At 44.2% G+C, this 27,511-nt stretch overlaps 1 protein-coding gene across 1 annotated transcript; it reads right to left on the bottom strand.

The window, feature by feature from the left end:
- Nucleotides 1-13,908: 13,908 nt before the first annotated feature.
- Nucleotides 13,909-26,716, bottom strand: LOC129328843 (uncharacterized). The gene is made up of 2 exons (XM_054978148.1): nucleotides 26,585-26,716; nucleotides 13,909-15,221 (listed from the first exon to the last, which is right to left on the bottom strand). The coding sequence occupies exons 1-2, from the start codon at nucleotides 26,658-26,660 to the stop codon at nucleotides 14,473-14,475; spliced, it is 825 nt and encodes a 274-aa protein (XP_054834123.1). The 5' UTR covers nucleotides 26,661-26,716; the 3' UTR covers nucleotides 13,909-14,472.
- Nucleotides 26,717-27,511: the final 795 nt, after the last annotated feature.

Genomic DNA, 27,511 nt, shown 5'->3' with positions numbered 1-27,511 from the left:
ATAAACCCTTGGGGACCAGGTAAACTAGAGCAGGTGAAGTTACTGAAATAGCTCTGTCTCCACCCTCAATGGAAGCAACTCCCCCAGGCACCATAGTGAATTATAGGTAAGGTAAGAGAGGGGTGGTGAGTCAGCAACTTTAGGAGTTATACTTGGCCAGGGTTAAGATGCTGAGTCACAGGAAGGAAATCCAGGAAACCTCTAGAGCAAGAGTAACCAGAGTGGTCAAGAGACTAATCTGAGGTCACTATGGGTTACTCTACACGTTACTTCTTTTACAAGTTCTCCATGGAGCCAACCTCTGTAGTCACATGGCAGCCCTGGGAATGGCTTCTCTTAAAAAGCAAGAACGCAAATGGGCCTAGAAAGTTGCCATCAGGAGAGGGAAAGCTCCTGCCTTTCTCCCAAGCGGTTTTCCCCCTGTGCAAAAACACTAAGGGGGAGGGGGGGGAGTTTTCCCATTTCTGCTGCAGCGTGTTCATATAAAACCTCCACACGGAGCAGTAGACATGGGAAAATGTCTCCCCACATGCACAGGTTTTTTTGCATGGGGAAAAAAGCTTGGAAGGCAGGCACTCTCCCTCCCCTGGTGGCAGCTTTCTAGGCCCATTTGCACTCTCCTTTTTTTAACAGAAGCCGTTCCCCAGAGCTGGCACGTGACTGCATGAAGCAAGGGTTGGCTCCGTGAAGAACTCGTAAAAGAAGTAACGTGTAGAGTGACCCTAAGACAAGAACAGAAGGCAGGAGGTAGAGCAGACTTTCTCAAATTGTGGGCCCTGACTTACTAGCTATAAAATAATTGCTGTTTAATTTGCATCCTTATGTCAGATCCCTAGGCAACCCCTATTCCCTGCCATGACAGCTCCACTTATCTAAGCAGGGCCTCCTTCAATAGATATCACCCTGCAATTGGGGGAGGTCAACAATGACCCATGGGAGTGCATTCTCTGGGGTGGCCCTGAGCTTGTGGAATGGGGGCTCCCGGAAAAGGTCAAGAAGACCCCCACACTACTTGCATTCAAATAGAATTGTTCAGGAGGGCGTTTTTAAAAAGGGGTTAGCTTTATGTTGGGATGCAACATTCAAAAAGTTTATTTCAAAAAGGGATCAAGACAGTGGGCTACATACACTACTATGTAGAGCATATATTATCTGATTGCTTTATGCATCATCTTGCTATCACTATGTTGACATTGTTATATCATGTCCAATGCTTAAGCTTTGCTTTCAGATTTCTGTAATCCTAGTTCTATTACTTTGCCATCTGATGTCTTATTGCTTTGATTGCACTGACTTACATGGTATAATCCACCCTGAGTCTCAATGAGAGTAAATAATGTCAACATAAATAATGTCGGAATTAATAATAAATAAATATGACAAGACTTTTATTGTAGTTCTGAAAATGTGCTCCCAACTTAAGGAAGACCTTTATAGGAAGGGCCACTCTGGACACTCGGCTTCTCCTGGTTTACCACATCCAGCAAGGAGCAGGGTGCATGAGCCAAGATGCCCATCCCCATTTCCTCTGAGATGCTGCAAGCTTAAGAAATGCCACTACCATTGCGCACTACAGATGCCAGGGCCTGCTCATGATACTCAAGTGTGATTTGCATCCTTCCAGTGAAATTGCTCTGGGAGAAGAACATGGGATTTCCCTTCTGTCTTCCAAGTAATCTTGTAAATCGAGGTTAGACATCAGCCATTATCAAGCAGCCCTAGACAATGCCTGGCCCTAATGAGCTTTTCTTACTGGGTGGGGTAGATCTCCCCGGCAGTCTTTGCATTGCCCCACAACTATGCTCTAGCAACATACGTATAGTGTTGTAAGAATGTAAGTAAGACAGGTGAGACCGAGGTGTGGCAGACAGTGTAAAGCAGCAGACACTGCGACAGACTTGGCGTAACAAATCATATGATGCACTTGATTAAGTAACAATGGTCTTTTGCTTTTGCTTAGCATGACGTAGTGAGAGTTGACGTGGTGCACATGGTAGTGAGAGTGCCAGACTAGGACCCAGGATAACTGGGTTCAAACCCCCACTCTGCCATGGAAGGCCAAGCCTGTCAATCAGCAGGGGGGTTGGAGATAGGGACAGGGTAGGGTACAGCAGTATGAGATGACATCACTTCCAGGGATAACCTGGAAGCCACAGCAGGATTTGTAGTAACAACAATAACAACAACATTTGATTTATATACCACCCTTCAGGATAACTTAACGCCCACTCAGAGCAGTTTACAAAGTGTTATTATTATCCCCACAACAATCACCCTGTGAGCTGAGAGAGCTCTGGAAGAGCTATGACTGACCCAGGTGGCTTCAAGTGGAGGACGGGGGAATCATACCCGATTCTCTAGATAAGAGTCCCGCTGCTCTTAACTACTACACCAAACTGTAGGAATCATCAGAAGCTCTATGATAAAGGTTTTTTTTCACTTCCCAACCACCACTGCTTGGAACTGCAGTGGGCAATGGGAGCTTGGGGCTGGCAGGCCTCTCACCAGATGACTTTGAGGCAGTCACAAACTCTCGGTCTAACCTGCTTCACAGGGTAGTTGTTGTGAAGATAAGTTGGGGGGGGGGGTGACAAGCTGCTCTGGGACCCCACAAAGGAGAAATGTGAGCTATCAAAAGAACAAAAAAATTAGAACTATGGGGATTCGGGATTCCTGTTTCCTAGGAAGGAAGCAGAGCCTTATGCAGAATATTTAGGGTTAGTGGTACTCAGGTTCCCTTTGGTGATGAAGCATGTTGAAAGAATCAGAGAAAGAATGGTGTTTGTACCGTTTGGAGTCACAGCGTGTACTAAGCAGGGAAGAACAATGGAGGTGATGAAGCAGAAGAACACGAGGCCTTCACCTCTCTTTACAACAAGCGTTGACTGGCATCAAGATTGCACCAGCTACCCATCACCATTGGTGGCACATAGACAACTTTAAACCAGTTCGCACCTAAGGATTCAATAAGGCCAGCTGCATGTTCCTTGATGCCCCTGAACATAGCAAGTCAAATGGCAACACATGGGACTCAGCTCAGCTGAAAGGGGGAAATTGTAGTTAGACATTAGAACTATTTATTTATTTTATTTAGAGAATTTATATGCCACCTTTCCAGAGTTCTGCTCAGGGTGGCTTACAAATGAAAACAATGTCATGCAATCGTTAAAAACATCATGAGCGAATCAACATAAAATCAAAACAAGCTATTAAAAGCAAGCCAAGGGCATTCAAAACAACATAAACACCGAGCAACGAAAAAAATCCATAAACAGACCTCAGATAAAAAGTAGACCATAAAACAGCTAAAAAGTTAGCCCCTTAGTTAAACACCGAGTAAAAAGAAATATTCCAGCCTGACACCTAAAAGACCGTACGGTTGATGCCAGGGGAGCGTACTGGGACTGAGAGCCAAACTACAAGTGACACCTGACACTAGTTGGATACTTGTCATCTTCCCTCAAGTTTTGATGGGAAATGTAGGCAGCTTGGCGGAATGTTGGACAAGTGACAGTTGAAAAGTCCATTGGACAGCAGTCAGAGAGCCAAGCTGCAAGACCAGGATGACTACATTTCCCATCAAAACTTGAGGGAAGCTGACAAGTGTCCAACTAGTGTCAGGCGACACTTGTAGTTTGGCTCTCTGTCCCCATATTATTTGAAGCACTAGGTCCTGTCTGATAATGGAGGTTTGTTTCTTGGCTAGGTAGCTATTGGTATGACCAATAAGAACAAGACAGAAAATCCTTTTAAAAAAGAAACACTTGTCCTGAAAAAGGTTTTTCTTCTGACTTATGGTTGCTGGGTTTCTGTTCAGACCAGTTAGCCAGCATGGTGTAGTGGTTAGCAAACTAAGTTTGGGCCTGGGAGGTATGGGTTCAAATCCCAACCTAGCCAATAAAGCTCACAGGGTGACCTTGGGCCAGCCTCTCTCTTGTCTAATCTGCCTCAAGGAGTCATTGCAAGGGTATAATGAAAGGAAGGAGAACTTTACATGCCACCAGGAAATCCTTGGAGGAAGGACACAAGATAAAAATGCATGCGATGGAACTACAAAGGCTATAGTGTTTGGAAAGTACTCGCTGTGTTTTGCCAGGATTATCCAAAATCCACAGTATCATGGAGAAGATGACTGTCTGTCCAGATTTTAAATACACAAGCCAACCTTCTTCTTTGGTGAATCTCCAAGAAAAGCAATTCTGTATCCTCCTAAAGGATTTTGCAATTAACAGAGCAATGGAGAAATGCACAGACTTCTTTCCTTTGCTCCTATTTCATCTGGTCCCTGCCACCATCATTCTCTTTGGAATGCACGAGGCTGTGAAGGTTTCATTCAGACTCTGGACAGCCGGTTGCCAACAGTGTGTTTGGATAGCCATTCTGACTGCTGCTAGCCCAAACAGGAAGCAGAGCAACCATTCTTAGCTCACCGCAGATAAAAAAAGAAATCAGGTGCACTGAGCAAGACTAGAAGTGATCCAGTTTGTACCCACTGGACCCATCAACCGGCATCTATGCTTTCAGACAGACATCTGTCTGCATATTTGCACTTAAAAGTTTTTTCATGCAACCAGAAATGCTTTCTTTTATATACTGCAATCCCAAGCAGAGTTATACTCTTTGACTTCAGTTTGTTTGGGATTGCACTGCTATTTTGCATCCTGTATGAAAGAGCCCACATGTATGTGGCTCTTCCATACAAGAGGGCTCAGCGCAGGTGTTTAACCAAAGTTGCAAACACTGTGGGTGGAGTCAGGGAGCACAATCCTGCTCCCATCTGCAAGACAACATATGTGACTTTTTGTATCTGCACACGGCTACAGACAGTGCTCTTTCCAGTTATTTATACTCTGCTTTTGTCTCCATTGAGGACCCAAAGTGGCTGTTCTTCCATTTTGCCTCGTAACAACAACCCTGTGAGGTACATTAGGCTGAGAATGACTGGCCCAGAGTCGCCCAGTGTGCTTCCATGGCAGAGCAGGGATTCAAACTTGGGTCGCATAGATCTTAATCCAAAACTCTAACCTCTACACTACACTGGCTTTCCAAGAAGTACTTCTTTTTTATATAGTAGACCTTCACCATTTGTGGGGTTCTGTTCCTGGGATCCACGCCGGGTAAGGGTCTACTGTAAACAGGTGTCAGTAACTGAAATAATGTCTGAAAGACCCTAAGTATTTGATCAAAAAGAGTCCAGTAGCACCTTTAAGACTAACCAATTTTATTATAGCATAAGCTTTCGAGAATCAAGTTCTCTTTCTAGTAGCTAGCAGAATTTTTCAAAAGCAATGATTTGGTTTTTTTAAGTGAGTTTTCTGTGGCCAGGACTAGCTAAACAGGTTTTCCCTCCCCTTTTGTATCTGGCTACCAAGATTAACACTATTTACACAGATCATTGTTAGTTCTGGAAGGCCTCTTCATGTCTATCACTACTCAGAAGAAGTGATTCCACCCATCTGTGAAGGAATGCAAACTATTTCCAGCCACATGTCATCTTTGTATGATACTCCCCCTAGTGTCCACTCCGAGGTATTGCAAAGAACAGAGAGGGGAAAACCTTGCTGTGGAAGAAAAAGTTGCGGGTTCACTTTAGAGCTTTTTGCCTCTTCTTTGTTAAAATCAAACCTACGACTCAATTTTTACATCATTTCTATTTCACTATATTTAATTTATATTATGTATAAATACAGTATACACAATATATTTGGATGCAGAGTGTAGTAGCAAAATCAAAAGGAGTCCAGTAGCACCTTTAAGACTAACCACCTTTATTGTAGCATAAGCTTTCAAGAATCACAGTTCTCTTCGTCAGATGCACAGTTCTCTTTGTCAGATGCATCTGACAAAGAGAACTGTGATTCTCGAAAGCTTATGCTACAATAAAGTTGGTTAGTCTTAAAGGTGCTACTGGAATATATTTGGAGGATGGGCAAATACCAGTAACCAAAATGGATGAACTGAAACTATTTACAATGACAACTTAGCAGGGTGGGGTATGGGATGAAACAGGAGATAATGGAAGACTGGCCGTTTAACTCACAGAGGAAGTTTATGGTGAACCACTGCTCTGAAAGACCACATCTTGTCTTAGCCATTCTAGCTTCCCAGTTCATACCTAGACATAGTAATCCGCCCCTACTTACACAGCTCCTTTTCTCTTTTCAGGAACAAAATCCAGATAATTGTACACGCCTAGCACTGGAGTGAGGGAGCACACAGCCTTCAAAGAACCAAAGAAATACTAAGAAAAAAGGTCTATGGAGGGATACGGCAAGAGGAAGAGGTCGCCGTGTTTGAGTCCATCGTTTTATTCATTAAAAACTAAATGAGTATAGTATAGTGGGATGAGACAGAAAGGGGCTCCTGCATTCCTAGGGGAAACTAGAAACATGACCTTGATGGTTTGTTTCTAAATACTCAGAGTTTGGAAGGGAGAAATGGGCATTCAGATACTTGAAGTCCAGCCATAAACTGGATATCAGAAGCAAATTCTTCTGCCACTGTGCAATATCTTGTGGGGCACCGTCTCCAATTAAAACAGGGAACTCGTGGAAAGGGCCCCAAAGTGAAAAGTTGTGATGATTCTCTCAGATGTGGATCAGTGGGTTGTAGTGATGGACTAGGATCTGGGAGACCCAGGTTCAAATCCCCACTCTGCCATGGAAACTTGCTGGGTGAGCTTGGCCCAGTCGCCCTCTCTCAGCCTAACCTACCTCACAGGGTTTGTTGTGAGGAAAAATGGAGGAGAGGAGAATGAGGTAAGTTGCTTTGGGTCCCCACTGGGGAGAAAGTCAGGGTTTAAATGAATTAAAACAAATAAAACAAAAGTAAAACAAATAACAAGGGCAGGGGCAGAAATCATACAGATGAGATGCCTGATCTGAAGTGATTTTGGAACCCATAGTATGAAACATGGCAGAGAATCATGCCAGCCATCTTGCGGTCAGGTTATCTGCTGCAGCACCTTAGGGCAGCAGGAGATCAAACACTGGAGATCTGTGATCATCATATCACCAGTCATCTAAACATTTTTCTTTAGCAGCCATTTGGAAGGGAGTGAGCAACTGGGGTCAGGGTCACATTGCTGGATTGGTGTAGGGGATCCCCTTTTCTGTGTCACTTCCCAAACAGCATGTTGGGTTGCATCTCATTGGCAGAGCACCTGCTTTGCGTGCAGAAAAATCCCACATTCCGTCTCCAGTTGAAAGGATCAGGTGGTGGCATGAAAGGCCCTGCCTGAGGTCAGGAAGGGCCACCTCTAGCCGAAATAGGCAACACACTTGATAAGGCCAATCTTGATACCTTGATAGACTGACTCCGTACAAGGCAGCTTCATGTGTCTGTGTAACAGAAACCTCCCTCAGCTGCTACTAGAAGGACAAAGATACGGAGGGACATTAGATGCAATTTGGATTATAATGTCATACATATCTTATGCAACAGTCTATTTCATCATCAGATTTCACTGTCTACTTCATTAATCTGATGGAGTGTTATTATTCCCTATGTCATCCTAAACTTCTTACAATGCAGTACTAAACAGTTATACCGCATTCTAAGTGAACACGGAAGATAATGCAAAGGAAAGGCATTTGTAATGTGAGTGAGCATTCTGGCCAACGTGAGTTTTATTTGCATTCTGTGGACTTTATTGTGGACTTCATATTTCATTGTGTTTGGCTATAGTAAGGTTGGATGTAAGATTGAATTAGGATATTGTGGCTCAATGGAGTAATGTTTTCACGTTTACTGAAGGAGATACAGAGAGGGTCTTGTCTAATTTGCCTACAGTGTTTGGAGAACATACAGGTGCAGATGGCAATGACTGGGCTCAACTGCAGTTTCTAAAAAAGAAAAAAGTGAGACTATTCTTCCATGCGGTCTCATTAACTGATTACAGTAAAACTATTTGAATTCCTAGAGGGCTTAGGATCCATAAGCCACCAACTATGTTTTTTGGATGATGCAGTCTTTAGGTCCAAATGGATCTTTATATTAAATATAAAGTCCCGCAGCATTGGACATGGGACTGCTGCGATTGCAGAATACAGAAGAGTGCCTGCTTTGTATATTATTTTTCCAAGTTGTGAGCAGTTTTCCTTCATGAGAATTCAGAGCTTCCAACAATTCCCTGGCTCCTCTGTGTGCATTTCAATTTCACCCTGCAGCAAATACAGAATTTGGCCACCTGAGTGAGAACTTCTGCTTTCATTTTTTCTAAAAAGAAAAAAGAAAATGTCTAATTTTTATGCTGCTGCTGATGAAATTCCAAAAGAGTTTAAGCAGCAAGTTTCTTGTGACACTTTTAGCACAATGTAGAGCCAAGCTACACTACGTGGTCAAGTGGAGAGCAAGTGAATGGCAAGTGAACTGGGAGGAATACACGTGAGTCTGTTCACTTGCCATTCAAGTGTAATTCGTCACTTGTAGCTTGGCTCGTAGTCCACATTCCTTTCCAGGGCCAGCAGGAGCATTAACTGAACATTATAAACTACTACATAAAATGTGTTTCCTTTACATGTAATCTGAATTCTCTCTGCACATGGATTTGGGTTTCTGGGAGGGGAATATGAGGAGTGTGCCCACAGTCTATGCCTAGAATTTATTTAACTTTGAAGGCAGGCTGAGAAGGACTGTCTAATCTACCCAACCACTAAGTTCATCTTCCAAGGCCCTGCTTCAGGTTCCCTTGCCTTCTGAGATTAGACAGATGACAATAAGAAATAAGAAGTACAGAAGAGCATAACATATAGGTGGGAAGACCTGGGGGTGGGGCATAGGGTTTGGGAAGGGGAGGGGCTGTAAAATGCCATAGAGATCACCCTTGAAAACAGGCATTTTCTTCAAGGGAACTGATCTCTGTAGTCTGGAGATCATTTAATTCCAGGAGATTGCTAGATCCAACTTGGAGGTTGACAACCATAAACCCTAGGGGTGTCAGCTTCCAGTTGGGGGCTGAATAGGTTTGTCAGTCCCCTGCTGGGGGCGGGGAATGCCCCACCACCAGCCTCTGCCCCCTCCCCCACCTCTCACCTGACTGATGGGAGGGAAAAGAGACGCAGGAACATGGTAGAGAGGGCAAAGTGCACTTCCATGCACTGCAGACAGCGGCCGATTCCAGATGACTAACCTTAAGGCGCTTCATGCCGCCCTCTTCCGGATCGCGACGGGGAAAATGCGAAATATCGCGTTTCCTCACGCGAGTTTTGCGCGTTGTCGTGCAAAACTCGCGCGAGGAAACGCGATATTTCGCATTTTCCCCGTTGCGATCCGGAAGAGGGCGGCATGAAGCGCCTTAAGGTTAGTCATCTGGAATCGGCCAGCATTTCTGCTACATCGTGCCAGGAATGACATCATTTCTGGTGTCCCACAGAAGTAATGATTCACACTGGGAGCCAAGTGAGTGAAAATTGCCCCCCCTCCCCCAATTTAGTGTTCGGGGCTGTTTTTTACTCAGTTGACCCCCTGCACAACCCATTCCTTCCACATCACGCTAGGAATGACATAATTCCTGGCACAACACAGAACATGTGCATGCAAAGTGCACACATGAGGTAAGTGCCCCCCCCCCCACGTGACTCCTCCAACCCCCCATATTGGCACCCCAGGGAGCTGGCAACTCTAGGCCTTGAGTTCTCTCAGAATGACAACTGATCTCCAAACTACAAAGATCAGTTCCCCTGGAGAAAATGGCATTTTCCATCCCCGCCAAACTCCACCCTCCCCAAACTCTGCCCTCCCCAGGATCAACCCCCAAATCTCCAGTAATTTCCCAACCTGCAGGTGGGAACACTAGTGGGCCTTCTGTACTTGCCTCACATCAGTTGACATAGAGATACAGGATTACCAAGTTGGGTTACCGTGGAGACGTACATGGTTCTATTTCCTGTTCTAGGATGGATTGGGAACTGGAATGGGGTGGGATGCTGGACTCCAGGCCTAAGACGATAGAAGGTTGAGGGCTACCTTGCTTGACAGGCTGCAGGTGCAATTATGCTTTCCTTCATATCCTATTATATAAAAGGCAAGCCGTGTTCCTGACAACTCACTTCTTATCCTGGTGCGCCTCAAGCCAAGCCCAGCTGTCCATGTGTCTATCACTTCCATGTTGCTTTCAGTAATGTGCAGGATGGAACAACTAACCTTTTTTGTTACAGTGAACAATTTCTGAGAGGAGTTTGACGTCCATACTGCTCAGCAGCTGTGAACTGTAATTTGGAAGTCCACTCCCCTATTCCCAGCAATTTACATTCATTACCAGGGAGAGACTTAAACCAGAAAATAGGAAGGACCACTTTGGCCATTTTCTCACTACTTTATACCAACCCATACCAGTTTACTTTCACTCATGCCTATTCCAGAAATTGTGTTGGCAATGCTGTGGGATGAAGGAAAGTCAGTCTGCACGTGCTCAAAGGCACACTGTTATTTTTGAACACAAGAAGCTTCTTTATATTGAATCAGACTCTTGGTCCATCCAAGTCAGTATTGTCTACTGGGGCAGCAGCTTGGGAACAGCGGCGGCCGGGCGAGAGGAGCCCCCCTCCTCCCCCTCCTCCTCTGAGCGACGGGAAGGAGAATTGCCTACATTTCCTGTCAAACCTTGAGGCAATTCAACCCAGGTTGAATTGAGGGAACTCGTCTCGTCTGTTTCGGCTCTCATAGTCTGAGGGTGTGTGGGGGGAGATTCCAGAAAACACACTGAGCACATGGCAGGACAGTCAGATATCCTGTGAAACATGCCCTGAAACAGGACCGAGAGTCTCTGCCCTAAAACAATGGCTGATAGTTATTCCAAAGGTGGGACAATAGAACTGGGAAAGCTTGATTGTGCCTTCCTGAGAGGAACTAAAAGTGTAAAAAGATGATTGGTGACTCCTGATGGCTGGATGGGTGAGGCTTATCAGTCCCTGAGCAACTCAGGTAGGGAAATGGGATCAGGAAAGATCAGCAGGGTGGATGACAAGATTAACTCAAGCTTCTGGAGAATGTTTTGTTATTTAGTTTTCTGTGGTGGGGGCTGAAGCTAGTCTGACCTCATACTCATATTCCAGTAGTTTTCAGTCTTAGCCAGGCAGCCTGCTTTGGCTTAAAGCACATGAGGAGAGGGACTTGTGATATTCCATATTTATAAGCCTTCTTAATAACGTGTGGGCAGGTCTGACTGCTAACAATGCCAGTGGATGGCAGGACGAGTCCTACGTCCATGGTGCAAGCTGGAGAGAAAAGATGGAGATTGTGACAAACCGACAAAGATGAGATGTCATGAGGAAGAAGTCCTCCTGAGAATAGCAATCTACACATCAAAGGAGAGTGCCAGGATAGTAAAAAGCAACGGATAAACAGATACTTGACTTCTCTACCTTTCTAACTGAAGTGTACTGGGAGCTTTAAGAAAAAGGCTTCTTACAGCTGCATTCCGATTGGCCGGGTTGTTGAGCTGGCCAATCAGGGTTCCCCTACAGACTAATGAACTAGCGAATAGGGTTTCTGGATACCAGGTGCTTGCTATTGGTTGAGTTAAATTGTGGGTGTGTTTTGGTGGGGAGTTGAGTGATTTATAACTGCCGTTTTGAAGTTTGTGCTTTCAGGGGTGAGATTCCTGTTAATAAAAGAGTTATTGGACATCACTTGAACTGTTGTACCCACTACATAATACTAACTTTCCGGTTTGTCCCCCTCTGAAACCTGAGAAAGGGACAGCATTAGTCTTCCTCTTCTAACAGACCCTGTCAAAGCTGACATCTGCAGTTGGCATTATCAGGCAGATGTCACTGCCCCAGCACTCCAAAAGAACCCACTGCCTCCCCAGATCCCCCATATTTACTCCTCTCTACTGTTTTCCTACCTACTGAGCTGCTCAAGTAGATCAGCAGTTATGGTGAAGAGCATCTGCTGCCACCAGTTAACTGGCCTCCAGTAAGCTGTTCCAGCTGTTTCTCCTACTCTTCACTGCCTGCTGTCTTCTTTACACCTCCATCTTGCTATCTGGATGGACAAGCAAGCAGGCAGTGGTGACTCCATTACAAATTATCCATCCCAAAATCTGGATCTGGCAATAGGCCTAGTGTTTAATCCTCACTGAGGAGGCCTTCCTTTGGGAACAAGGGGGCACTCCATAAAACCATTTAATCCAAAATCTAAAATTCCCTAGTTCTGCCGCAACCTACATTAATACTTATGTCCAGGAGGCAAGGCTTCATTTCTGTAGCCTCTTGAAAAATAAAACGTTTTTTTGTGTCTCCTGCCCTCTAGTGGACGATATGGTATTTGCTGCTTATAGGTTTTCATTGCCACCTGTAGGAAGGAATCAGTTGCCATTTTCACCCTTAAGATTGTGCGAAACTCATGGAACAAAGCATCTTCCTAGCGTGATTTCCTGGCATGATCCCCTTTAATGGCACGATGAAGTCAGAAATTGTGCCATTAAACGGGATCATGCTGAGAAATTGCGCTAGGAAGACACTTCATTCCATGAGTTTTGCGCAATCTTCCAGAGGCTTTGGCTATGTGGAAATGGCCAGTGTATGGTCTCTCTACACATTACTAAGTACCTAGTGTTTCTGAGTCTTCCAGGCAACCAGTGGGAGATTGGAAGGCATGGGGAGTGCATGAATAAAGAGGTTCACGATTAAGTTATCCTGCAATGCAAAAGTAAAGCTGTACACTGGCCAGTATCAGCATTATAAATGTGACAAGTTGGTGGACCGAGGGGAATTGCAGGAAGAATAACCTGCTGGGACTTCCCACCCGCTCTGCCCCAGATCCAAAGTTTCACCTTCAGAATTCTACAAAGTCTTAGGCTTGTATCCTACCCCTCAACTCAGCAAAGCTTCTTGGCTGGCATAATAGTCATTTCTGTCAGAGGAAACTTCCCTAGGCTGGAGGAAGAAGAAGAGTGGTGGGGTACAACAGTCTGCTTGGTTCTCAGCAAGTCATGGGCAGAACACAGTCTGTGTTATTTACAAAACAATGTTTTCCTACTTGTCTGGTATGAGAAGGAACAAGCTGGGAACCCCTGAAGAATCATGGATGAGGGGGAAACTATCCGGAAATTTCCTGCACAGAAACTCAAATCTCTGCCTTTAGGATTCCATAAGCTCTCAGAGGCTTGAATGAGCAGGTCAATATTCCCTCCCTTCTCTGTAACTGACCATTAACTGCTCTCAACATTCCCAGCCTTCTATAACGTGATGAGCCTTCATCAGGTCATTGGAAGATTAGCTTAGTTCCAAGGTAGAAAAGTTCTCATCCATCTGGACAGCCCGTGTAATGATTAGATGCTAAACAAGGGTGAGAGAGACCCAGGTTCAAATCCTACACTAGCCAGGAAACTTACTGGATGACCTTGGGCCAGTCACTCTGTCTCCACCTAACCTACCTCACAGTGTTGATGTGAGGAGAAAATGGAGGAAGGTTTTTATGCCACCCTGAGATCCTTGGAGGAAGGGCAGGGGATAAAATAAATAAATAAATACAGTTTGAGGAAGAATATTTACTAAAGCTTCCCTGTTGGAGTGCCATCTGCCTTCACTAGGAACACTCCCATGTTCACAAGGCCTGTTACCCACTTCTGCTGCTGGCCGATTCTTGTTCAAGGCCTGCCCTGCCTTGCTTGGCACCCCGGAGACTCTCAGGAATTTGTATGTTTTCCCCAGTGGAGTAAAAGCAGTTCAGTAATGGCTTTTTTTCCAGAGAGTAAAGGGCAAGGAAAGAAAAGGACAATGTTTCCCTTTCTTCTCACAACGTTTTTCTGTTTGAAAAGGCAATCCATGTCCTGATATTTGCTAATGAAACGAAAGTGCAATCTGTCAACAGATGCTAAGCCCAAAGATGACAGAAAACACACACATAATTTTCCTCTGGAAATCAGGATTCCCATTTGCTGATACCAATAAGCAGAGACCCTTTTTATGTTTTATAACTTTTATTGAAAGTGAAGTCCCTTTATTTACAAAAAATCAAACAAACAATGACCAAGAAGTCAAATGTTCTATATCCACAAACTATTATGGTCAGAGCTGGTGATCATGCTAGGGGATCATGTCAATGAAATTTTTACTTTCTATTCACCAAACTAGCCCACTACACCTCTCAACCTCAAATGGCAAGAAAAAACCCTTGATTTTTTCTATTTTATCCTTCTTCCCGCCATTTAAAATCCGATCAGAATTAGGAACAGAACCCCTCAAACCTGGCTTCATTTGACTGGATTTCCGCACTTGGATGCCATTTTGGATTGAGGAGAGTGCAGAGTCACAGCAAGGTTCAAAGATCTCTTCTTAGATATATTAAAGATTAGACTGTGGGAAATCTGGATGTTTTTTAAAAAGTGTTTGTGGTGTGATTATTTTTTATACCTCTTAATGACTCCAACCGAAAGTGGAAGGAGTCATCTAAAATACAGGGAGGGACAAAGACGCCCCCATGGCCCCCCTGCTTTAACTGCCACTCTTCGAGAAGAGTTCCTGCTTAAGAATCCATCTCTGAATCCTCTTCAGAATCTGAGTCATCTGGGGGATGGATTGTTATGGGGCGTTTAGAAATGGGTACTGGGTTTTTTTTTGTTATGGTTGTAGGAGGCCTAGTTATGGTTGGAGCAGTAGCAATCAAGTCATCGAGCTCAGAGGAGGGAAGGATCTCAGGTTCTGGTGGCCGTGCAGAGGAAGGAGATGCTTGCGGAGAAGGCTCCCAGGCAGTAGAAAAGCTGGACCGTCTTCCTGCTCGAGCAGCGCCGTTTGTCGCCTCATTTCCGCTAGGCTTGGTGGGCTCAAAGAGGTCTTTTAGGCTAGGAAACCAGGACAAAAAATCATCTTTCGAGGGAGCTTCAGAAGTTGATGAGTCAGAAAAGGCATCTATCAAGGGCTTTAAGAGTTTGGGCAAATCAGAAATGGAAAATTTATCTTCATCAACTGAACTTGTTTCCGGTTTGCCCGCCTCGCTGTCATCCATGTCTCCTTGGTCTTCTTCTTCCTCAATAGCTCTCTTGACAATAAGGCTAAATAAGGCAAGAGCCTCATCTTCATCTTTTTCGTCATCTGTTTCTGTTCTATTATTAACCACTGGAGAACCTTCCAAGTCAGTGATTTCTGTCTTGTTGATGTCTCGTCTGGCATAAGTCAGTACCTCAGAATCATGATCTTCCACGGTATCATCAGGCTTAGTTAAATCCACACTGGGGAGTGTTATGGCATCTGAGTCAAGGGCTCTAGATGTCACTCCTGAAAGGAATGGGAAATAGATGATGAAGCAGCAGTTTTATAACTAAGATTCCTAGAACTCAACATGAGCTCAGAAAAGGAAGTATCCAGTTATCTTCCCAACCACAGAGACACCCCATTGCCATTCATCATCACTGCCCGGTGTCACTCTGCCTTTCCCCCTACTCTCCCGGAGCGTCGCTTCATCTCCCCCCCTCATCCAGCCCCTCATCCAGCCCCTCATCCAGCCCCTTCCTGAAACCGCGCTGTGTGGCCCAGAGCTACATAGCCCAGCGTCGCTCTGGGGGGGGGGCAAGCGGGGGGGGGGAGATAAAACGATGCTCCAGGCGAGCAGGGAGAAAGGCAGAGTGACACCGGGCTATGCAGCTCCGGGCTGTGCAGTTTCAGGCGGGGGCTGGGCGAGCGGGGGGCGGGGAGATGCAGCGACGCTCCAGGTACCCTGTCTGCTGACCTCTTTGCCCAGCCCCCGCCCGAAGCTGCGCTAGCAACTAGCAGCGGCCAGGCACCTTGTCTGCTATGTGGGGAAGGGGGGGGGTCAGGAGAGGGGCCCTGAACCCCAACACACACACACTCAGTGGAGGGGAAGGGGGCACCCGGTAAGAGGCCCATGCCTGCACTTCCCTCCCTGCTGCTCTATAAACATTAAACTTAAAGCTGCAAGGATGCCTACACTTTCTACACTTCCCATCAAACCTTGAGGTAAGCAGACACATGTTGAACTCTAGTAACTCATCACATTTAGTTTGGCTCTGAGAGCCAAGCTAGAAGTGATGCCTGACATGAGGAGGACATGTGTCAGTTTCCTGAGAGGTTTGATGGGAAGTGTAGGCGTCCCCATCAGAGAATCTCTCAATTCTTGTGCCCTATACTACTCCATCAATTCCCAGTTTGTTGAGGGGGTCTTCAGGAAGCAACTTTGCCAGGAGCTGAGCTGGTGGCAGCAGGGGGTGGGGGTGCAGGGAGCTCACTTTCTGCTGGCCCAAGGGATCCCCTGGCAATTGCCCACACTCCAAGCCCCCTTACACCGTTTCGCCGCCTGCTGGCAGCCAGGACTGTAGGGAGCGCTCCGGTAGCAGCATCAAAGCTTCCCCAGCTGCGCCACAGCTCACCCACCCCATGCCTGCTCCACCCCCGCCACAGTCCACCCGGTGTTTGTGGACTCTGAAGCAGGCGCACGCAAGCAAGGCACAGGGACGATGAGGCTGCGGCAGGCAGGGTCCACAAAGGCCGGGCAGGCCTTTGTCCTCTTTCTGTCAGGTGTCACTTCTAGCTTGGCTCTGGGGTGTTATTTAGCAGGTAATGTTATTTACCTCCATGCCTTGAAAAGCTTCAGCTGCCCATTTTCACACATTATGCCTCTCTTAAAGGCACAGGACATTTTCCCCCGGACCTGTTCACAACCCTGGGCAGAAGAGGAATGCAATCACAGACCTCTCAGAGCCATACCTAAGGACTGCTTCAGGCATGTGGTTTAAAAAAACGTCACATGATTAAGGAACACCTCTCTTTAGTGAACCCTTCGGCTGTCAAGTAGCAGGGCCCTGCTTGGCTATTCCTTGTTGATCCTTCACAACCCATTACTGTAAAGATCACTTTAATTAAAGTAGGCTGCCCTTTTGCCATATTGTGGCTTTAGATTTAACGGCATGTCTCCTACCGTTCCTCCAGATTAATATAGTATTCATGCTAGTATTTTAAAAACCATTGTGGGACACAGCCCTGACCTCCCCTAAATTCTGAGTAGTAAGCAGAGGCCCTCAGACGCCCTGAGTGATATTTTATGCAACTCTAGATATAGCACAAACATGTATCAGAAAGATGACTATATGAATGTAGATGTAATCATGTTTTATGATTTTTGTCTTTACACAGCCACACAAAGAGAAGCCCCTTACCCATCTTCCTCTTGTCCTTGCAAGCTAACAAAAGTGCTGACAGTAGAAAATGAAACTGCATTTCTAGAATCTGTGAGAACAAAACAATTAAGATCCAGGCCTGTAGAATCTCAGTTCCCTCATTAGCACATTGCAAGAGATAGATGGCCATCATCCTGCCATAGATCGGGGCACTTGTATTAAAGCCTTTGTTTCAGGAACGCTGGGAAATGTTCTTTGCCCGGCACCTATATCATGTAATGGAATAAATTAACAATGGGTAGTTGTTCTGCTAGTTACATCAAGGATGGGAACAGATCCGGGCTAGTCGTGAAAATGACACACATCTGCCCAATGGATACTGGAACTGATATCAGAGTTACCAAAGAAAGAGTGTTTGTTCTTTGAAATGATAAACAACTTTTACAAGTGTTAATTGAGTAAGGGGACAACCCCTAATTATGCTAAACCAATGGAATGATGCTAAGTCATATGTACACGTAACTAACTCAACCAATAACTTACTGAATACATAATGAACCCAAGGTGATAAAAGTTGATGTAATGTTTCTCAGACCTCTGAAGAACTATGGGTCTTCCCTCTATTCAAATAAAGTAACTCAGTTTCCTCTCCTCATCGGACTCTATCTGTCTGCTTCTTCTGAATTGGGCCTGAGGCAGAACAGGCCACGAATTTGCGTGGTTCACCATCATGCATCATGCGAAAAAACAAAGTGACTTGTTGCGTTACTTTTTCTGCATCAAAATTGACCTTGCATCTGCCACAATGTTTTTCCTGTCCTTTCTCCAAGAGTTTGGAGTGACATGCCTGGTTCTGTTCTCCTCTATTTTATTCTCACAACAACCCTGTAAAGTGGAAAGAGACCTATGGCTGAGCATCTGCTCCCTTTTTTGTAGGTAATTCAAAGACAGACTTGTCCCAAGGCACCTAGCCTGTGGCTTGCAGCTTGTGACCCAGAATGAACCGTACTACCAGAACCAGCATCAGCTTGGGATGTTTTTATATACCGTCGCCTGCTGAAAGAGTGTCCTCAAAGGTCGCCAGCACTGCTTCAACAAATGCCAGGAGATATTGAGAATGGTGTCTCATGAAGGCAGAGTTTCGGGAGGATGTGATGTCACTTCCCAGTGACATGCTTGAAATTTCCTCATAGAAACATGGGGAAACTTCCAGAACCTCGCTATGGAGGCCATTTTCTAGCCAGTTATTATCTTACTCCTCAATTTTTTGAGGGTTGAGTATTGGGGCCAAGGGCAGGGGGCAAGCCTGCAAGTGCCTGTTTTATATATTTTAGTTAAATTGTCCATATAATATTGTAAGCAAGCCCTTGAGGAAAGCAGGGGTTTAAATAAATAAACAAATAAACAAACAAATAAGTGTTCACCCCCTATCAAAGACTCCCTGTATGTGGAAAGTTAGTCGCTCTCGCTCTCTCACTCTCTCACCTACCCACCCACACACGCATACAAGGTACTAACTTTCTATCTATTATATCTATCCTGCCTTTTCCCTTCAGAGCTCAGGGCAGTGGCTCCATTTTCCATTAGGGCAGAGTTCCATTTTCTCTGCACAAGAACCCTCTGAAGCAGCTGGATAGTGAGAGGAAGTCATTTCCGGAGAGTTTTTGCCGCACATAACCATTCAGACACCCACTTTCCCACCTCCAAGCTCCACTAGTATAGGCTCCAAGAGAGATGTACTACAGAATTTCTCCAAATAGCCAGTTTGCTCTTCATTGCTCCATCTAAGGTGTTGCTCTTGTTGATGCCACAGGGAACAGCTCATACACCTACCCATTACTCCCAAGTATTAATTTGTTTATATGTTGGCCTCACCCTTTTACAAGGAACAGGTGACAGCATTTCCATAGCCATGTGTTGGCACAATATCAGATAGGACATGCTGTTCCCATTTAACATATGGGAAGCAAAGGCCAGCTGCCAGCCCACCCACCCACCATCCTTCACAATGTCCTTAGTTTACATTCCTACAATGTTTACTCTAAATCCAGTGTAGACCTGGATTGCTCATAAATAGGTGGGTCGGGGTTACATTTTTCATTGATTGAACCCTGGCTGGGAGGAACCAATCTCATTAGCTGATTTCTACATCCAGAAACCAGTTTGGGAAAGCAGAAGGGATTAAAATGAATTCCCCAGTTCACTAAGTCAATCCCCCACCCACGTTGTTTTCTCTGAGTAAAAGAATTGTATAATCCCCTAATAAGAAGTCATATCTTTTTTGGCAGGACTATAACTTTCACAGATGTTATCTTTGTGTAGGAATTGTGTTGCCAACCTCCAGGTGGTACCTGGAATTACAGCTTATTTGCTTAAGAAATTGACTTTATGGTATTATACCTTGCTGAGGTCCCTCCTCTCCCCCAACCCCATTCTTCCAGACTCTTCCTCCAAATATCCAGGAATTCTCCAACCTAGAGTTGGCAACCCTGTGTAAGGAGATTGTTGTGCTATTGTTACAACACTTAAAAAAAAAGACATTATGGGGTTTAACTAGGAACTAGTTTATTCACAAAACTAGCCAAAAGATCCAGGACAAAACATAGATGTTTTTGTAACTAATTTGCACGGACTACCTAATACCAGCGTGTCCTTTGGGGCCTAGCTCATCACCTTAATATGAAAACAGCAAACTGGCTACAACTGAAAGGAGCCTCTTGCTAACTCAAAATGCTTTACAGCGCACTGCTGGGAAAAGTAGTAGTAGTAGTAGTAGTAATAATAATAATAAAAAAATTTATATACTTCCCTTCAGGACAACTTAATGCCCACTCAGAGCGGTTTACAAAGTATGCCATTATTACCCCCACAACAAAACACCTTGTGAGGTGGGTGGGGCTGAGAGTGCTTCAAAGAACTGTGACTAGCCCAAGGTCACCCAGCTGGCTTCAGGTGGAGGAGAGGGGAATCAAACCTGGCTCTCCAGATTAGAGTCCCACGGTCTAACCACTACACAACAGAGGACAGCTTTACCCATTGAATAACTGCCTCCGGTGATGATGCTTAATCCACAAGAATTATTAAATGGGGTTTTTAAAAATCCCAGTCTTCCTCCAAGGAACAACAAGCTAATATTAAGCCAGGATTTACGGGAACCCAGTCTTTTACAGGGCTTGCATCCCTGCTTCTCTCATGAAGAGATCAGGAAAACACCTAGCCTCTCGGCTTTCTTCAACCTAAGCAAGAATGAATGATTCAGGAAGGCTTTCTACTCAGATTATAGGGCTGTGTCATAACAAATAGTCCAAAGAGATACCTTAAGGGATGGAGAGTATAGACTAGGCTACTGGGTACTGTGTGTTGATGTAGATATGAACCTACTGGGTAGTTTGACATTGCTAAAGATGTCATGTCAATTATTTATACTTTAATTCAGAAAAGTTTCGTCTATGTGTTCGGCTTTATGCTAGTTTTCAGATTTGTAGCTACCATACCTTGTTGGGTCTGTTTACATTGAATATCCCAATTGTTGATCATATTGTCTTTTTGCTGTGAATGTCCTAGCTATTGATTATATTTTCACTTGCAGTATGTAATCTGCCTTGAATCTCAGGGAGAAGAGTGGACTATAAATAAGCAACATCAACAATAATAATAATGCCAGAAAAATAAATTAGGAAGCTTAATTTCAATGTCCATAAGCAATCTGTCTAAGAGTTCATAGATGGAAGCCAACATGGCGTTCACAGTATTCTGGAATGTCTGTTAGGCACTCACAGGACTTGGCTTTGTATTACTTCAAGTTAATTCTGTGGTTTTTAAAAGTATCAGTCTATATAAAATGTAGACAATGCAATTGTGAATGCAATCGTAAATTCCACTTATAAAGCCATCAAGTGCCACCCCGAAACAAATTAAACTTCGTCACCTTTCTTCAGAGACAAAGAATTCAAATAGACCTTGCCTCCAAGAATCCCTGGGAATGAATTACTTCAAAATGCAGATGGGATATGGCATTTTAAAAACCGCCTTATGTTTTGAAAAAGTCGCCTTGATGTAAAAAACAAAATTTGGCACATGAGCAAGAAAACAAGTTTCTGACTCAGGTCTCTCCCCTAATGAGCCGGCGTGGTTAGAGGGCTGGAAGACATCCCGGGATACCCAAGTGCAAAGCGTCCTGCAGCTATATTCAGAAGATATAACAACCAATCATTAAGCTGGAACGTGAACGTTTTTTGCCAGGTAGAGTTGTGTCTCGTCTTTCTTGTTTCTTCTTAACATGGCATGTGATCAAGGAATGCTGGTACAAGTTATCTATGATCATCCACGATGCACTAACCTCTCTCTGCATCTGAGTCAACCAGAGTTAGAATCCCGCTTTGGGTGGGGGGAACTATAAACTATTGTTTAATTCAGGCTTAGATTCCTGGGGGGGAAGAGGGTGAACTCTGGATAACACATTCACCAGTACTCCCATCTGGGATTTCTTCACCATACTGAGGAGGAGCAAAGCAGGGATGCAAGCCAGTAAAAAGCTGGGTTCCCATAAATCCTGTCTTAACGTTGGCTTGTTGTTCCTTGAAGGAAGACTAGATTTAAAAAAAACTAATTTGATAAATAAATGGGGGTGGGGTCATACAGAGAGCATCGACTCCTATATCGTACATGTCTGATCAGGAACTAGTGTGGTCTCTATTTGTATCTGACAGAGCTTTGACTCACAAAAGCGTATAATAACCTGGAAAATTTTGCTGATCTTTGAAGGCTACTGGACTTCACATGTCATTCAATATCAGCTTTGCCATGAAGTTTATCAGACAGCTTTGGGCAAGTCACTTTCACCAACACCAATCCCAAATATGGAAGGATAAATTGCAGCCTGAAGTGCAGGGACTTTCTGTACATGCTCCAGAGCCTTTCTTCTTTGAGGACAGAAGCCAAACAAAGACAATCCCATGCAGGTTTAGCATTGTTGCCAACTAAGTGTGATATTATCTAGCTAATTTTACCAATCAGCAAGTGATTAGCACTGAAAATGAATTAAAGATTAGATGCAAATTGATATTTAAAGGGATGCTTAACAATGCAAAGAATGGAATTGAATTCTTCCTTCTGCCTTGTTTGTCCTAACTGAAGAGTTTGTCTGAACTGCAATGCCTCATCACTCATGGACTCATCCACCGAAAGTGAAGTTTGTTTGTTTGTTTGTTTGTTTGTGCAGCAAAGAGAGCCACAACATTTGCAGAATGGCTGGGCCAATAGGGACATTCAATTCAAATGCATCTATTTCATTTTGCTAAGGACAAACTATGTGAGGAAGAGATAGGCCCACACACCTGCGAGTTTGCAACAGGAGGCAGGCTGTGGGTGGTGCTCCTGATTGGCTGGCATGCCATGATGATACCACCAAGAAATTTACTCTCAGTCCCCAGGACATAGATAGATGTTTATTCTTATGGTATTTTTTGAAGTAGAAAGCCTGCCTAAAAGTATGGGAGAGGGTGGAATCAGACTGATCACAGAGGGTGGACTGATAGCTGAACTATTATTTAGTATAATATGCAAATCTGTGATTTGCATATTATTCATTCCTTCTCTTTGTATCTTACATCTGTTTTCATCCATACCTTACCATTACAGTACAAATTAAGCACCAAGATCCACTGGATTTAAAAAGGGAGACTGAAGCCCATTTTTTACTCTCTCATTGAAATAAATAGGACTGGAATGGCACTTATATTTGGCTGAGCCGTGCGTTAACCCTGCTTTTCAGCTTAATTGTTTTTTTTACTGTTATATCTGCCCTGTCTGGGATAGCTCATACATAATACTAGAACTTGGGGTCACACAATGAAATTAAATGGCAGCAAAGTTCAGGATGGATCCAAAAAAACCCATAATTCTATGTTGCATATTTAACTTACAGAACTCACTGTCACAAGATGCGATGATGGGGCCACTGGCTTAGAATGTTTTTCAAAAATGTATTGTTATTATTGTTGTTTTTACATTGTCAACCAACTTGAGTGCCATAAAGTAGAAAGGCAGCTAATAAATATTTTATATAAATAAATTAAATGAGATTAGACAGCATCATGGAGGAAAAGTCTATGAAAGTTTAGAAACACAATAGCTAAACAGAACTTCCATGTCCAGCGCACTATACCTCTGAATCCAGGTACTGAAAGACAAACTGTCGAGAAGGGCATTTATCATCATACCTTGCTTGTGGGCTTAAACAATTGGCTGACCACAGAGTGCTAGACTATATAGACCCTGAAGGGCTCTTCTTGCATTTCTGATTTTGTGTGTCATGTATGCCAGCATACCTGCCATGATTGTATTCTGCCTTTTGTACTGGTCAGTGCTGTTGTACTGGTCAATGCCAGAGTTATACGCTATATTCTGTGTAGATCATCTGAGAGTGTCCTAACTGCTGATATTAATTACAGGAGACCCAGTGGGCCTCCCTGTTATCGGTTGAAAATATGTACTTTCACTTCTTCCAGCAAGTGTCCTTGAGGAGAGCTGCTAGCAGCAAACATTGTAACTTTCCCAGAGACTGGGATATTTTCCTTTGTACTTCATGTAGTCCTTACTAATCTGTTCCCATGCAACCTCTTGGGAGTTTCGCACCAAAATGTCAACAGACCCTGAGGGGTGGGAAGTTTCCCTATAATTAGTAATGCCTTTGTTTGAATTGTCACTTCTGCCAATTGCCACCTTCGGGTGAACACCTGTACTGTATGGATCTCAATAAGGCTACTTCAACTGGAACACCTGCGTGTTAACTGTGGAGGGCTTGAGGGACCTAACTGCCAGGGACTGACATTGGCCATTTCCACACACGTTGAATAATGCACTTTCAATGCACTTTCGCAATCCTTTGGAAGTGGATTTTTTGTTCCACACATGGGCCATTTCCACACACGTTGAATAATGCACTTTCGTAATCCTTTAGAAGTGGATTTTTTGTTCCACACATGGAAAATCAGTAACAAATGTTCACTAAAGAGTATTGAAAGTGGATTATCCAACGTGTGTGGAAGCAGCCATTGTGTTTTCCTCTTTGTCCATTACCTATTGTTAATGACAATTGATTCTTTAAGTAAAAAATGGGTAAGCTATTTGCGTGAACCACTTGTGTGAAAGAAAGAAAGAAAGAAAGAAAGAAAGAAAGAAAGAAAGAAAGAAAGAAAGAAAGAAAGAAAGAAAGAAAGAAAGAAAGAAAGAAAGAAAGAAAGAAAGAAAGAAAGAAAGAAAGAAAGAAAGGGCTTAAGATGGCTAGCAACAACAGTTTTTAAGAAGTATACTCTCATTAAAACTACAGCAAAATGGTTCAAAACTCAGCCCAGTACCCAAAAATACAGCACAGTCTCAACCACCTGTGCCAGAAGACACATATTATGATCAGCAAAAAAGCTCTTTGAAATAAGATGGGCTCAAAGGCCTCCTAAAAACAAAAATGGAAGGGGCTTTGCATATACCTATTCAATAATACTTGGGCAATAGTGGAAAACACCAAATTCCTAGTAGGTGATCAGATCAGGCTCAAGGATGGAACAATTTATAAGGAGTATTGGGTGGATCAGAGGATGTCCAGGCACATGCGGCCAATATAGTGTGAACTGCCTGGCACCCGCTGCTTGTCATGTGATCAAAACTTTCAGCAATATCCATGATTTACAAGGCTGCTTAAAACATGTTTTTCCAACACTGCAGCTGCACCCACACATGGCTGCATATTGCACTATGACCATCGTTCTCAACTGGATTGGCTTGTTCACACAGGAATCTCCATTTGTTACTATTGCAGTTACAGAGCAATATTTGTCAATGTGCACACAGAACAGCATTGAATAAGGGGGGGGGGGAATCTCTTCTGAAACGGGGCCATTTAACTTTGAACTCTTTATTTTGTGGTATGGGCTTGAAGCAGGGAAACAAAACAGCATCTGGTGACATTAAGACACAGTCATATGTGTAACGAAACAAAAGGCTGTAACAGTGCCATCAGTTTGAGTCTGAAGTGAGGGCCACTTCATAAAACCATTTCAAGTGTATGGTGGCTTGTTGAATTGGGTTGATTTGTAGCATGAGGGGTGCTTTGTGAGAGGGTCAGTGCAAGCACACAGCTCACACTACCATCTGAACCACTAGAATACATCTGTGGGAGAGTAGAAGAGTCCAGTAGCACCTTTAAGACTAAGCAACTTTACCGTAGCATAAGTTTTTGAGAATCACATTTCTCTTCATCAGATGCATGCATGCATCTGACGAAGAGAACTGTGATTCTCGAAAGCTTATGCTACGGTAAAGTTGCTTAGTCTTAAAGGTGCTACTGGACTCTTTTCTATTTTGCTACTACAGACTAACACAGCTAACTCCTCTGGATCTGTGGGAGAGGAGATGGTTGGAATGTCCCAAGTTATCGTAGAATGCATCATACCAGAATAACTGTGGGATAGAATCAGAGATAAACAAGACTGTGTCACTTTGCAGCCCTATACTAAAGCAGACCCTGATACATAAAGCTTCCATGGCAGAGGGTCCTTGAGCATGGGGCACATTGGCTCACATACTGGGTGCCATTAGCTCATGAGTGAGATCCAGTTTGGTGTAATGGTTGGATTCAGATGGGGGGGAGGGGGGCAGGAATTGACCAGAAAATTGACTCGGTACTCTGAGGACAGGCATATTTCTCTGTCTAATCTACCTCAGAGGGCTGTCGTGAAGGCAAAATAGAAGACAAAGCCATGTAAATCAACTTGAAGGAAAGGATGGATAAAAATACTAGATTACTTGCAAATCATTTACACAACCACACAAACAACCTCACAGCCTGTCTGCCCCTGCTTGCGCACTCTTCCCCTCTTCTCTTGGTTCAGGAAGCCTTCAATCAAACTCTAGTCTGCTGTGATGTCCAAACACACAGGCACCTGAGCAAACTGGTGTTTGTTCTAAAGTGGGACCATAAGTTGTTTTTATTAAGTTTCTATGAAACATTTGCTACAATTCTTTCAGCAATGCCATGCGAGAACGAGGTGAATTTTCCAGTTCAGCATGTCAACAGCTATTAAATATCAACGCTTATCCTAATGCACAAGGTATCTCAAAATCTTAAGGTGATGGAAGCTGGGAGTGGTGAGAGAGAACGAAGTACTCAGCTGGCTCTGTTTAGCATTGCCATGAGCGTCCAGGCTTGGCGGTTGCCAGACAGGTGCCTGGAGGGCTCAGGAGTCAGGAGGACTCAGTGGTAGAATACCTGCTCAGCATGAAGACAGTTCCAGTTTCAGTCCCTGGCTTCTCCATTTAAATAATCTCAGGAAGCAGGGAAAGTTCTGGTCTGGAAAAGTTGTCTGAATACACTACAGCTGTTCTGAGGTGTTTGAATCCAGTCATATCTTGCAAGGCTGCTACATGAGGCAGCTCCTTACTGGTTCCGTGTTTCCCAAACTGTCCATTTCCACTGTGTCTCAATCTTATTCTCTTCTTTCATTGACCTACCTGGCAGAAGCAAAGTGACCGCCAAGAGGAAGGTCCATTTCACCTCCAGGGGCCTCCTGCCCAGGCTGTGCTCCATCCTTCCAGCTTCAGTCAGACTCTCACTTCACTTGTCAGGACAGCCTCGGCACAGAGATAAACTGCTCCAGACACTCTCAAAGGGACAGTTTATATCCTGTTAGGGAAGAAAAGGGCTGGGCTTTCCAGATTCTCAGGGTGTGGAGCACTGAGATCATCTGCGATGGGAATGCCTGACTGTTTCAACAGGACTGCTGCTGCTCACAACAGCTACCAGATGGGAATTTGGCAAAGCAAGATGGGAATAATGAAAAGGCTCTAACCAATGGACACCATGGCTCCCCTCCCAATTGAGGGAATGTTTGCCAGCACCCCTTGTTCTAGTCCAACACATACCACTACACCCCTTCCAAATCCTCACCCTCTCTTCCCAAAGACTAGCCTTAGCGCACTGCTCCCAGATCGAGGAAATAGACACCAGGGCTCCTTTCACCTTGGGTTGTTATCGCATTTTAAATTGCAGGATTTTGAGAGAATGAAAAAAGATGCTCGCCTGAAGAGTGTTATGGGAGTGTTTGCTTAATGAATGAGAGGACCGCACTTCGTAGGAATTCCCCATTGCCACAGCCTTGAGGATACTTCGATCGTCGATCCTCCAGAGTTCTCGTGTAAAGTGTTCTGAATGTTTATGGTATACAAGAAGAAATGGGGTAGATCCCACCCCTGTCCTATCACGCCACTGAGCAAAGTTAAAAGCCTTCCTCCAGCCTAAGGAGGCTTCCTCTATTTAAGTGGCTTTTCCACTGAAGGAAGGACGGTTGGATTCTTGCAGGATGTTTGGATCGACCACAGTAACGTGCTCACCCTTTTCAAAAACCTAAAGGGCTGTCAAAAATGTGTACTCTGCCGCAT

Source organism: Eublepharis macularius, chromosome 4 (genome assembly GCF_028583425.1).
Source record: "Eublepharis macularius isolate TG4126 chromosome 4, MPM_Emac_v1.0, whole genome shotgun sequence".
In the NCBI taxonomy this organism is placed as follows: Eukaryota; Metazoa; Chordata; class Lepidosauria; order Squamata; family Eublepharidae; genus Eublepharis; species Eublepharis macularius.
This window is presented reverse-complemented; position numbering and strand designations above follow the sequence as displayed.